The sequence below is a fragment of the Glandiceps talaboti genome, chromosome 17 (genome assembly GCF_964340395.1).
Source record: "Glandiceps talaboti chromosome 17, keGlaTala1.1, whole genome shotgun sequence".
Classification (NCBI taxonomy): Eukaryota; Metazoa; Hemichordata; class Enteropneusta; family Spengelidae; genus Glandiceps; species Glandiceps talaboti.
The window spans coordinates 22,822,067-22,835,096 of record NC_135565.1 but is presented as its reverse complement, the minus strand read 5'-3'; the positions used below and the strand labels follow the sequence as shown (position 1 = coordinate 22,835,096).

At 38.0% G+C, this 13,030-nt stretch overlaps 1 protein-coding gene across 1 annotated transcript in view; it reads right to left on the bottom strand.

The window, feature by feature from the left end:
• Positions 1–11,972, bottom strand: part of LOC144448540 (MOB kinase activator 2-like) — a 53,442-nt gene extending 41,470 nt beyond the window's left edge. The window contains exon 1 of the mRNA XM_078138808.1: positions 11,831–11,972. Within this exon, the coding sequence (XP_077994934.1) occupies positions 11,831–11,847 (17 nt within the window). The 5' untranslated portion in view covers positions 11,848–11,972. The remainder of the gene's footprint in view (positions 1–11,830) is intronic.
• Between the last annotated feature and the right edge of the window lie 1,058 nt (positions 11,973–13,030).

Genomic DNA, 13,030 nt, shown 5'->3' with positions numbered 1-13,030 from the left:
ACTTGTCTCCCAAGAAGTCCAGTGAGGGCCATCCTTCATGGGTTCAGTGTTAATGCAGGAGGAAACTGGAGTACCCGGGGAAAACCTGCGTTGTACGGTAGAGTCAAACTGAATGACACTCTTCTTTCTTACAGCGTGGTAAATTTCAATCAAACCCTGAATGGGTAAGAGGCAAGTGGTTTAACCACTCGGTCACTGACAACCCAAATTAACATATTATGCAAATTATATATATCTACATGTAGACCACCAAATTAGCAGTAGTCCAGGACACATAGTCTACTAAACATTGTATCAAGACTACCAAATTAGCAGTAGTCCAGGACACATAGACTACTAAACATTGTATCTAGACTACCAAATTAGCAGTAGTCCAGGACACATAGACTACTAAACATTGTATCTAGACTACCAAATTAATAGTAGTCCAGGACACATAGTCTACTAAACATAGTCTACTAAACATTGTATCTAGACTACCAAATTAGCAGTAGTCCAGGACACATAGTCTACTAATCATTGTATCTGGACTACCAAATTAGTAGTAGTCCAGGATACATAGACTACTAATCATTGTATCTGGACTACCAAATTAGTAGTAGTCCAGGACACATAGACTACTAAACATTGTATCTAGACTACCAAATTAGCAGTAGTCCAGGACACATAGTCTACTAAACATTGTATCTAGACCACCAAGTTAGCAGTAGTCCAGGACACATAGACTACTAAACATTGTATCTAGACTACCAAATTAGCAGTAGTCCAGGACACATACAGAGTACTAAACATTGTATCTAGACTACCAAATTAGCAATTTGGGTAATCTAGATACAATGATGGGCTACTACTATTATATAATATTTAATGTGCAGGAATATGTAAAGCTGAAATACCTATACTAATACAAGCATAGTACAGTTCATTTTGAAGAAGATAAGTTGATAATTTAATATGTAGTATATTTTTATTCACTGGAACGGAAAATTTAATAGATTTCCTACCATCTAATACGTACGTGTATCCCTACCACATAAGTAAATATGTAAAATTTTAAATAAATCAATTTACTGAGAACATGGCATAAATTAAGGTGAGACTGACATTTCATGATAATGAGTTAACTATTACATTATCACAGCATACTTTATTGACAGCTGTACAGGAAGTAGGGCAATATTATGGAAAGATTTATTACCACGGTAACACGTAATTCTTGTCAGGTTTTGATAGATTCTCTGATACATACATGTACATTGTACTGTACAAGGAAATAGTTATATCACAATAATGACAGCCTGACATTGTGTAAGGTGTGTCAATATATAATATACATGTATAATCATATGGTACATGTTAGACTGTTGACAGTCGCTCGCGCCTTTTTTTCCTACGTTTTATCTGGCGCAACACTATTATAATCGCATATTGATATCGAGGGCCGAAGGCCCGTATGCGATTATAGTAGTATTGCGCCGGATCAGAGCGCGGCAACGACTTAAGTTTAGATAAAATGTAGGGAAAAAAAGGCGCGAGCGACTGTCGACAGTCTAGGCACATGTGCTTGGTTGTATCGTAACACTGCCTTGCAAAACAGCAGTCAGTGATTGGAACTAAATAGCTGTACAGAGAAGCTGACCCAAAATATGACCTCTGTACAGTGTACTGCAATCACATGGTGGCAATTCTTGCTAAGTGTATTTTACTAGTTACATTGTATCATCTTCTAAGTTCTTGAACAAAGATGATTTTCACAATTGTATATCCTGATTTTCATGAAATGTACAGAATACAGAATTGATGAATATCAAAATTAAGAATCATTTTCATCCAATCAGAATCTGTCTGAGTCCAGTGACAGTTGCCATCTCTTTTGTTCAAATCACTGATGTTGAATTGCCCTAGACTCTCTGTGGGTGCATGGCTAAAACCAGAGGGATTCTGGGTAAACGAGCTCTGAACTAACATTAGTACATGTACTAGCAGGGTCAGTCTGGTGTTAGCATTGAAGGGTTGGCATCAGTGCTAGCAGGGTCAGTCTGGTGTTAGCACTGATGGCCTAGCACCAGTGCTGCTAGCAGGATCAGTCTGGTGTTAACACTGATGGCCTAGCACCAGTGCTGCTAGCAGGGTCAATCTGGTGTTAGCACTGATGGCCTAGCACCAGTGCTGCTAGCAGGGTCAGTCTGGTGTTAGCACTGATGGCATAGCACCAGTGCTGCTAGCAGGATCAGTCTGGTGTTAACACTGATGGCCTAGCACCAGTGCTGCTAGCAGGATCAGTCTGGTGTTAACACTGATGGCCTAGCACCAGTGCTGCTAGCAGGATCAGTCTGGTGTTAACACTGATGGCATAGCACCAGTGCTGCTAGCAGGATCAGTATGGTGTTAACACTGATGGCATAGCACCAGTGCTGCTAGCAGGATCAGTCTGGTGTTAACACTGATGGCATAGCACCAGTGCTGCTAGCAGGATCAGTCTGGTGTTAACACTGCAGGGCTAGCACTGGTAGCTGCAGGGTCAGTCTGGTGTTAGCACTGTAGGGCTGGCAATAGCACTAACAGGGTCAGTCTGGTGTGAGCATTGCTGCACTGGCATCAGTACTAGCAGGGTCAGTCTGGTGTTAGCACTGCAGGGTTGGCATCAGTGCTAGCAGGGCTATCTCACCCAACATATTGGCTTGACAGTTGTTCGAGTGAATATAAAACAGAATCTTTGTCTTCACTCAACTTCTTCAATGATGTATGACATAAAATATCTAGGATTAGATGTACATGTATCTGTTCACCATTGATATGTACATGTATCTGTTCACCATTGATATGTACCAATGAAATTAAAACACACTAGCTACATGTACATATACACTGTATAATAGAACTTAATTTGTGCAAGTATAATTGTGACATGTATGCAAGTGTCAAAGTTAAGTTTATGCCCAGCCTCGTAAGGGCTTGTATATTTATTTACCATTGATTATACACATGATGTACATATATACATGTACATACATGTATGCAATTAATACTACATGCCCGTTACAGTAGATTCTTCAATTAATTATAATGAAACTAAAAGCAATTATCAAATATGACATACATTAATTACATAATCAATAATTAATGTAATTTGTCCCATAGAAAGAGTAGTAATATCATTACTAATACAATATGTCTGCTTGAAAGTGAGGCTGAATTGACAAGTTGAGGTCAAAGGTCAGATGAAGATGTAGAAAGTGTCAAAGGTCAGATAAATGAGTGTCTACTGAAAGAGGAAGTTGTGTGTGTTTTGACAAAGAATTACTTACATATAGTGCAGGCAGACTTGCTATACATGTACATTTAAAACATGCATGAATGGTGCATAAAGAACCTTTACAATTCAGTTGAGCAAATAAATACCAAATCTGACAAAGCACTGCTGCAGTAATGTCCTCGATGTTTTCAGATTGAGCCATAAAATGGCTAATTTGCATACTTACGAGCTGTTTTCATAGCATTCTTCACTTCCTGTATCTCTTTATCATCACATAAACTTTTTAATTTCTTCTGGAAATTCTGCATGAGTATAAAGCTCTATTCTAAGAATTGGCCATGTGATGGTACTAATTTACATAAAATTATGACCCTGCACAAACAATCCTTTACTTCATACTATGATATTTTTACACTAGCATTTAATAACAAACCAATTACGGTGACTACATGCACAACTTTCACTTTGTTTTCAATTTTGCATGACAAGTAGTAATTACATGTATAAGTTGATAGAGTCAGGTGTCCTTCAATTTGATACTGTGGCAATGTGCTTAGATACAAGACTTCAATACTTTGAATGGTAACTATAATTCAGTTAATCCTACAATAACAAGTACTTGAATCTCTGCCACTTCAGTCACCCTTTCACTTTTTATCTATACTTGTGAGCATTACTACAAATTTGAACAATTTGTAAATCTTCAAATTTTTCTAGATTACTCGTCAAACAAACTTTGAGATTGTCATGTGTATTTATGCTACTATAAGTATAAGGAAATATACACTTTGAGAATTCTGACACATCTTTGCCCCCCCCCCTCCCCTCCCATCCCCATCCCTTCACTATAGTTCTTCTCAAAGGAAAACTCCGAGACTGTGATGAAATCTTCTACATACAAAAATGAACATTAGCATTGGCACTAACTGTTGCAGTAACACACCATGCTAATGAGGTGTTGACGTTGTATTTTAGTTACACATCATGCTGCTTTAGGACATTAACCCTGTGCATACTGGCATAACAAAACGTCCTAAAAACCCCTAGTATGGTTTCTGTGTTATGTCAGCATTTTCCTAAAACCATCTCAACTTTGGACATTGTGAAAGTTCTAAAATCATCCATAAATTCCCGGTAAAATGTACATATTTCCCTTTTATATGAAATGAAAGTTTACCTTCATATTTGTGACACATAAAGTACTTTAGAGGAATAACCAGTAAATACATTTGTAATTATGTGCTGGGACATTAAGAATCCATAATGAGAAGTATTGTTCTCCCTATTTTTGAGAAAGCAAGATGTGCTAACATCCTCCTTGTCACCTAGGCAACCATGCTTTACAAGTTTCTGCCATACTTCAAAAGTGTTCTACTGCAGTGTTGCAGCCAGAGGGGGGTTTTGGGGTCATTTGACACACACTTTTTGGACCTGACCCACAATTTTGGAAGTGATGGGTCATAGATGACCCACACTAAAATTGTATGCAAATATGTTTAGCAAGATGACCACGCCTATAGCAACAGCCAAATGATCGCATATACTGCATAGATAACAACAGGGTCGGATAGACAACTGCATAATCATTTAGAAAATATCTAGCATGGATCAGCATATTTTTAAAAACTGTACAGTTGTGCTACAACTCCATTGGCGCTTTTTTTATAATGTCCCAAAATTTTTTATGATGACCCAGAAAAATGAAAGTCTCGGGACACTATGTCCCACTCTTTCAAAAGGCTGGCTGCAACACTGCTACTGTGTACTGTCCTTGAGCTTTAGTAATCTTTGAATGACAAAATCCTAATAATATTTTCACATGAAGAGAAATGGCTGATGTCCATGTGTGTGTACGTGTTAAATAAAAACATGTCTGATTAGGTTTTAATGTTGCAGACACAAATGTGAATTATGCAAATCAGTATGCAAATTAGAATGTTAGTGATATGCAAATCATTTTGCAAATGACACATCATTCATGCACTTTATCCTTGTGAAAACTCTGGAGTGAATGACAAGATTTTTTGTTGGAAGTCAAAATAAATAAACTGGGTTTTCTTGAGTTGCCACATACATGTAAAAATGGATATGGGGATAGTGGTCTGGATTACAATCTCAAACCCAAAGAGAGATCTGAAATTTGATTTAAGATAGCACTACACAATGGGAACACACAATTTTGGTGAATTACATGAAATAGCTATGACTTAGTCTAAGTGGTACATTGTATATCAAAATAGCTTTATAGAGGGCATACTATCACCACAAAGTACTTGACTGTATAGTTCAACCATCACGATAACATATTTAGTTTACAGTATAATAAAATATTTTTCCCAGAGACATAGTTGACATCGTTTGGTAACATTTGAGTATGAGGAAGCCTGCTTGAGAACTGGCACGCTAACAAGTTCTTACTTAATAATACGTAACCTTTGTTTTCAATTTGTTTAGTTTACAGTACATATATGTGCTTTATCAAATCACAGTGACAGATTCTATGCTTCTACAGGAGTATCTATCATAAGTCATAGCGATAGTCATTAGTACTAAAAGTCAATGCAGTTCAAACTGTCTGAATGATAGTGAAGTTCTCTCTGGGGGTGTGTGTGTGTGTGGGGTGGGAGGGGGTTTACATAGGGGTCAATGTCTCATAATAACTAATCAGGTCATCATTGGCATTTAAGAAAGAGTTGTTCCCTTTCCTTGAAGTTGAATCATCTCTCAGTTAAACTTGACTATTTATGCTATGTACATGTAGTATGTGCTTCACTATCAAAGGTAAGGGACACCTGCCAATACAATAATGGAGAGAAATGTAGCAAAACTTATCTATAAATTTCTGTAACCTGTCCTATAATTTTTGAGGGAGAATTGTGGTACACAAATGTATTGGGAACTCAGGTAGATATTATCTACATGTACATGTAAGGTGTATTCACATGTATCTAGTTCTAATAGGTAGGATTTAAAATATTGAAACAAAATAGTTGTCTGGCACGGCTAATATTGAAAAAGTTGATCAAGAATGATAGACTGGTCCTACAACTTCAGTACTTAATCCTTATAGGTCTACTGATCAGATAGTACTAATTTAATAACCTGGGATTGAATCATGGGCCGTTAACAAAAGCTGCACTGTTTTTGGAAACCAATATTGTTTCATTGAGAGCCAGGTGGCTGCATGTATTCATACTTGTTTTCAGGTGATTGTATGCTCCCTAGGGAGTTGACAAACTAAGAGGGACCATTGTGCTGTCCATTGATCCATACCAGGGTAATAACTGTGAGTGCCTTGAGCTCTCAGGAGAAAAGGGTGCCATTAGAAATTCACATCATCATTATTATTATTTAAAATTATTATACTATTATCATTTTCACTTCATCAAATCATAATTCAAGGAAAGTAAATATCACTGACTTAGGGGTTCAATAGAGAAAGCTCCCATGATGAAATGCACCACATACCTTGAAGTAATTGACTTCTTTGTTTTAATTTGCCACCAAGGTAGGTTGATTTACACATAAATAAAAGGAAGCATTTGCAATCAACCACCTATGTGTCAAAGGTATTCAACTAATCTTACCCACCAAAGAATATACAGGGACGAGCTAGAATGGAGAACTGTGGAGCGTGGTACAATAACTACACATTTGTATTCAAGCTAGGGAGTAAGCATTAAGATTAGGCAGCAACAGATACAGGATTAGACTCCCTAGGCTAGCATACATCATTTGCATCACCTTCAATGAGTGGAAACTGTTATACTCAGTTTTCTCCTTGGAAGTGGTGTATATCAATGATAAAAATTTGGATAATTACCATTTAGCTATCTTGGAAGGAAACCTTGAGAAAGACATTAATGTAGTGAAAACTAAAATATCTCCCTTTAAATCAATATTTGCTAACGCACGATTAAAATAATATATACTACAAATTATATTGCATCTACACCCTGTGGTGTTTTTTTTCACACAATATACAAACAATAATTTCATACAAAACAATCTCTACTGTACACCCTGTGGTGTTTTTTTTCACAAAATACAAACAATAATTTCATAGACAATAATCTCTAATGTAACAAAATTTCAGTCAATATATCTCTCTAACATTAAGACTGAAAATTTACATCCAAATTATATCTTCTCTGCCAAAATTATTCAAAACCTTAGTGTATAGATGTACAACAAAAAATATATTTAGTGTGGCCTATAAGACCATGCCAAAGGTGATAGCAAATACCACGTGATGTCAAAAATCCTTAAAATGATGAACCCAAATATAAGCCCATAATCACGACAATACTAGAGTTCATCAGTATGGCTGCCTGACATAAATTATACTACCTGCAATAGTTATATCATGAATTACTCACATCACATGGTCTGAGTTTATTACAAAACACACAATACATGATATGATGTCCATATAAATTAAATCTAGAGGCTATCCACTGGGTTTGAATCTGAAGATGTTTTTACCCAATGGGGTTAGAGATGATTCGATATCATATTGGCATCTGGACTAATACAAGATATATATACATATACGATAGTAGAAATTCACTTAGAATTGTTAGAATTCTGTTTGGAAGAATATTTTTGTCATGGGTTTTAACTATTTTTAAGACATTTCACAAGCCAGAGTGTAACAGGGTGTCTGTTATTAGTGTAACGGTGTGTCTGTTATTAGTGTAACAGGGTGTCTGTTATTAGTGTAACAGGGTGTCTGTTATTAGTGTAACGGTGTGTCTGTTATTAGTGTAACAGGGTGTCTGTTATTAGTGTAACGGTGTGTCTGTTATTAGTGTAACAGGGTGTCTGTTATTAGTGTAACGGTGTGTCTGTTATTAGTGTAACAGGGTGTCTGTTATTAGTGTAACGGTGTGTCTGTTATTAGTGTAACGGTGTGTCTGTTATTAGTGTAACATGGTGTGTTATTAGTGTAACGGTGTGTCTGTTATTAGTGTAATGGGCTGTCTGTTGTTAGTGTAACAGGGTGTGTTATTAGTGTAACAGGGTGTCTGTTATTAGTGTAACAGGGTGTCTGTTATTAGTGTAACAGGGTGTCTGTTATTAGTGTAACGGTGTGTCTGTTATTAGTGTAATGGGCTGTCTGTTGTTAGTGTAACAGGGTGTGTTATTAGTGTAACAGGGTGTCTGTTATTAGTGTAACAGGGTGTCTGTTATTAGTGTAACGGTGTGTCTGTTATTAGTGTAATGGGCTGTCTGTTGTTAGTGTAACAGGGTGTGTTATTAGTGTAACAGGGTGTCTGTTATTAGTGTAACGGGCTGTCTGTTATTAGTGTTAAGCACTGATTGCGATTCACTTTGTCCCAATTTCAACTCGTCCCATTTTCAACTCTTCACTTTTTTAAAATCATGTAGTAAAGTAATTTACAGATCTTTGCAATACGGTTTACAGTACAGGTGCATTTTAGTTATAAAAGATGTTGCCATAGTATCACGTTAAAAACACTACACATCCAATATACTGACTTTTCTTTATGGCCTCCCATGTTTTGGTAGGAAACCAGACCTTTTACAGATACTGCAAATGTAACAATCAGCTCAGAAATCCAAAGCACTGAAATTGGGGTGAGTTGACACTGAGGTGAGGTGAAATGGGACGAGTTGATACTGAGGTGAGGTGAAATGGGAGGAGTTGATACTGAGGTGAGGTGAAATTGGGGTGAGTTGATACTGAGGTGAGGTGAAATGGGAGGAGTTGATACTGAGGTGAGGTGAAATGTGAGGAGTTGACACTGAGGTGAGGTGAAATGGGAGGAGTTGATACTGAGGTGAGGTGAAATGGGACGAGTTGATACTGAGGTGAGGTGAAATGGGACGAGTTGATACTGAGGTGAGGTGAAATGGGACGAGTTGATACTGAGGTGAGGTGAAATGGGAGGAGTTGACACTGAGGTGAGGTGAAATGGGACGAGTTGATACTGAAGTGAGGTGAAATGGGACGAGTTGATACTGAGGTGAGGTGAAATGGGAGGAGTTGACACTGAGGTGAGGTGAAATGGGACGAGTTGACACTGAGGTGAGGTGAAATGTGAGGAGTTGACACTGAGGTGAGGTGAAATGGGACGAGTTGATACTGAGGTGAGGTGAAATGGGACGAGTTGATACTGAGGTGAGGTGAAATGGGAGGAGTTGACACTGAGGTGAGGTGAAATGGGACGAGTTGACACTGAGGTGAGGTGAAATGTGAGGAGTTGACACTGAGGTGAGGTGAAATGGGAGGAGTTGACACTGAGGTGAGGTGAAATGGGACGAGTTGATACTGAGGTGAGGTGAAATGGGACGAGTTGATACTGAGGTGAGGTGAAATGGGAGGAGTTGATACTGAGGTGAGGTGAAATGGGACGAGTTGATACTGAGGTGAGGTGAAATGGGAGGAGTTGACACTGAGGTGAGGTGAAATGGGACGAGTTGATACTGAAGTGAGGTGAAATGGGACGAGTTGATACTGAGGTGAGGTGAAATGGGAGGAGTTGATACTGAGGTGAGGTGAAATGGGAGGAGTTGACACTGAGGTGAGGTGAAATGGGACGAGTTGATACTGAGGTGAGGTGAAATGTGAGGAGTTGATACTGAGGTGAGGTGAAATGGGAGGAGTTGACACTGAGGTGAGGTGAAATGGGAGGAGTTGATACTGAGGTGAGGTGAAATGGGAGGAGTTGATACTGAGGTGAGGTGAAATGGGACGAGTTGATACTGAGGTGAGGTGAAATGTGAGGAGTTGATACTGAGGTGAGGTGAAATGGGAGGAGTTGATACTGAGGTGAGGTGAAATGGGAGGAGTTGATACTGAAGTGAGGTGAAATGGGACGAGTTGATACTGAGGTGAGGTGAAATGGGAGGAGTTGACACTGAGGTGAGGTGAAATGGGACGAGTTGATACTGAGGTGAGGTGAAATGGGAGGAGTTGACACTGAGGTGAGGTGAAATGGGACGAGTTGATACTGAAGTGAGGTGAAATGGGACGAGTTGACACTGAGGTGAGGTGAAATGGGACGAGTTGATACTGAGGTGAGGTGAAATGGGACGAGTTGATACTGAGGTGAGGTGAAATGGGAGGAGTTGACACTGAGGTGAGGTGAAATGGGACGAGTTGATACTGAAGTGAGGTGAAATGGGACGAGTTGACACTGAGGTGAGGTGAAATGGGACGAGTTGATACTGAGGTGAGGTGAAATGTGAGGAGTTGACACTGAGGTGAGGTGAAATGGGAGGAGTTGATACTGAGGTGAGGTGAAATGGGAGGAGTTGACACTGAGGAGAGGTGAAATGGGACAAATTGAAATGAGGATGTAATGAACCTAGTGGTTGAATGGTTGTCTGTCTATCCATTTAATGTTATTGATGACAATACAAATCTGGTTTATGCTAGGGAGTTTATTTCTATCCCTAACCTAACAAATCTGGTTTATGCTAGGGAGTCTATTTCTATCCCTAACCTAACCAGATACATGTACATGTAGGATCCTATAGGAGTCGTGACTGGGAAAGTCTCAGATTTTACACAAATCTGATAATATTCAAAATCTGGTACAAAATGAAAATAAAGTTTAATATACTGTTAAATATGATCTTATGTTAATTTGAATACAACTAATTAAGTAGACAATTGCAATTCATTAAAACTCCACTTTCTAAATTAATTTTCATTCCATTGTATTCTGTCATACTATCAGTATCACGTCTTCTATTATTATTTAATAATATTACCAAATATATTAATTTTGCTTTTCACTCTGCACCATCATTGACTTCGTTCAAAACTCCTCCCCTCCCCATTGAAACAACATCAACAAACAAACATTAACTTGGACTGGGACAAACAACAACAAAACTTTGAATCCTGTCCTCATGCAGCAGAGCGATTCCTTTCTTTCACCCCCACCCCATCCCATTGCCTCAACACAGACACGTAGTGAGTTCGAGAACACCAGGCCTGTAAGCCTTGTCCCTGGGGGCCTTGTGTGTCGACGTGCACGTGTTTGTAATACATAATAAGCATGTAAGTTATCATTCATATAACGCACGACTGACTTAGCTAATATAGTAATTTCATACATTGACTGTCTCGCCATATCGTAATAATGGAATATCAATAAAAAGAATTACTTTGCCAAACAATTATGAAAGCTAATATCGCGGGACCACTGTTATATAATTTACAGTTGTATACGCTATGTGTGTGAACGACCCCATCCTTCAGCAATTGTAAATATGGACAGAGAAGCACTGTTTTGTGTTTACATACAATTTACGCAAACTAAGGCCTCCCAAGGGGGAATGTCAAGGCCGTGTCCGTAGTCGTCTGTAATAATAATCTGAAGTACTTCCCCTTAACAATCAATAAGGTAAGATGCACACGTCTATTAATATTATAGGAAAACATTATTGAATTTCACTCGTGTAAAGGTATGTTACGAAGGAACGGAGGTCTATTGGTGCAAGAGTCGCAAGTCGTCGTGTGTGTAGACGGACGGTGGTACAGAAACTAAATTCACTCTCTCTCTCATTATCAATTAATCATTCTGATCGTCTACTCACCCCATTAACCAATCCATGGCACAGACAACTTCCTGGTTTACCGACGTTTGATATCTGATCCACCACCAAGTACTGTGATCATAACTTTTCAGGCGAAAACGTGGTTATTTGAGGTGATTTTTCGGCCGGTATCAGGTCTTGATGGCGCTGGACAGCTGTATGCGCAGACAAGGATGCGCAGATGCTATCATCCAAAATGCTTTGCGTAGTTGTGTGCATGCCGAAACAGAAAGTGCTTGTTGTTCATCTTGTCCCAGGGTCCCTTGAGCTTTGTAGATGACAATAAGAAATAATTTGTAGTCCGATTTTAGTTTACTTTGATAGGAACTAAAATGTAGGGTACATCAATAGCAATGTACTGAATTTACCACAACCAGCTCTTCTCGTGTTTGTTTCGCTTTGATTTTGTTGTTGTTTATGAAACCAAACAAACTCATCAAATACCACTGCTAGAATATGACATACGCTACCAATAAATGTATTATTTTGTAAATCCATAATAAGTTATTCAATATAAAGTACATATGATGCAAATGACATCCCAAACTTAAAGTGGGGCCATATTGATCATAAAACAATTTTACCACATATTTTCATACTTGAAAAATATAAAACAACAACATCAATAAAGTCCGTGTTTGTTATTCAATTTAAAAAGCTGAAAAATATCTAAAACTTCTGTTATTGTACGGACAATAACAACATTTTACAAACTTTTAAATTAGTTGCAATTCATTGAATTACAAACAAGATCTTGGAATATGTTGTTCCACATTGTTTGTTCGTCATAGTAAAGGTGTTTTATCATTTAAAACAACAACAACAACAACAACAACAACAACAACAACAACAAAATTAACAATGACATTACCAGCATAAGCATCTGGTAAGCATCACCTTCACCACTAGCTGCTGTATCAACAATTTACAGAAATAATGACAATTTTCTGAGTAAAATCACAATTTGTTGATACGTATGCAACTATAACCTAACTGAGTGGCCTTTAAACAACAAAAAATAGACTGAAAATAAACAGAAAATGTAGAATCAAATTAGACACCATTTAAAGACAGAAATGAAATCAAAATTTCCTGGTATCAGTTATTTGTACTACTGAAGTCTTGAGGCTACCATGAACTACTCTAAATTACTTTGGTGGCTACAAGTACAGTGTGTGAATGACTCAGTGTCACTCCTTT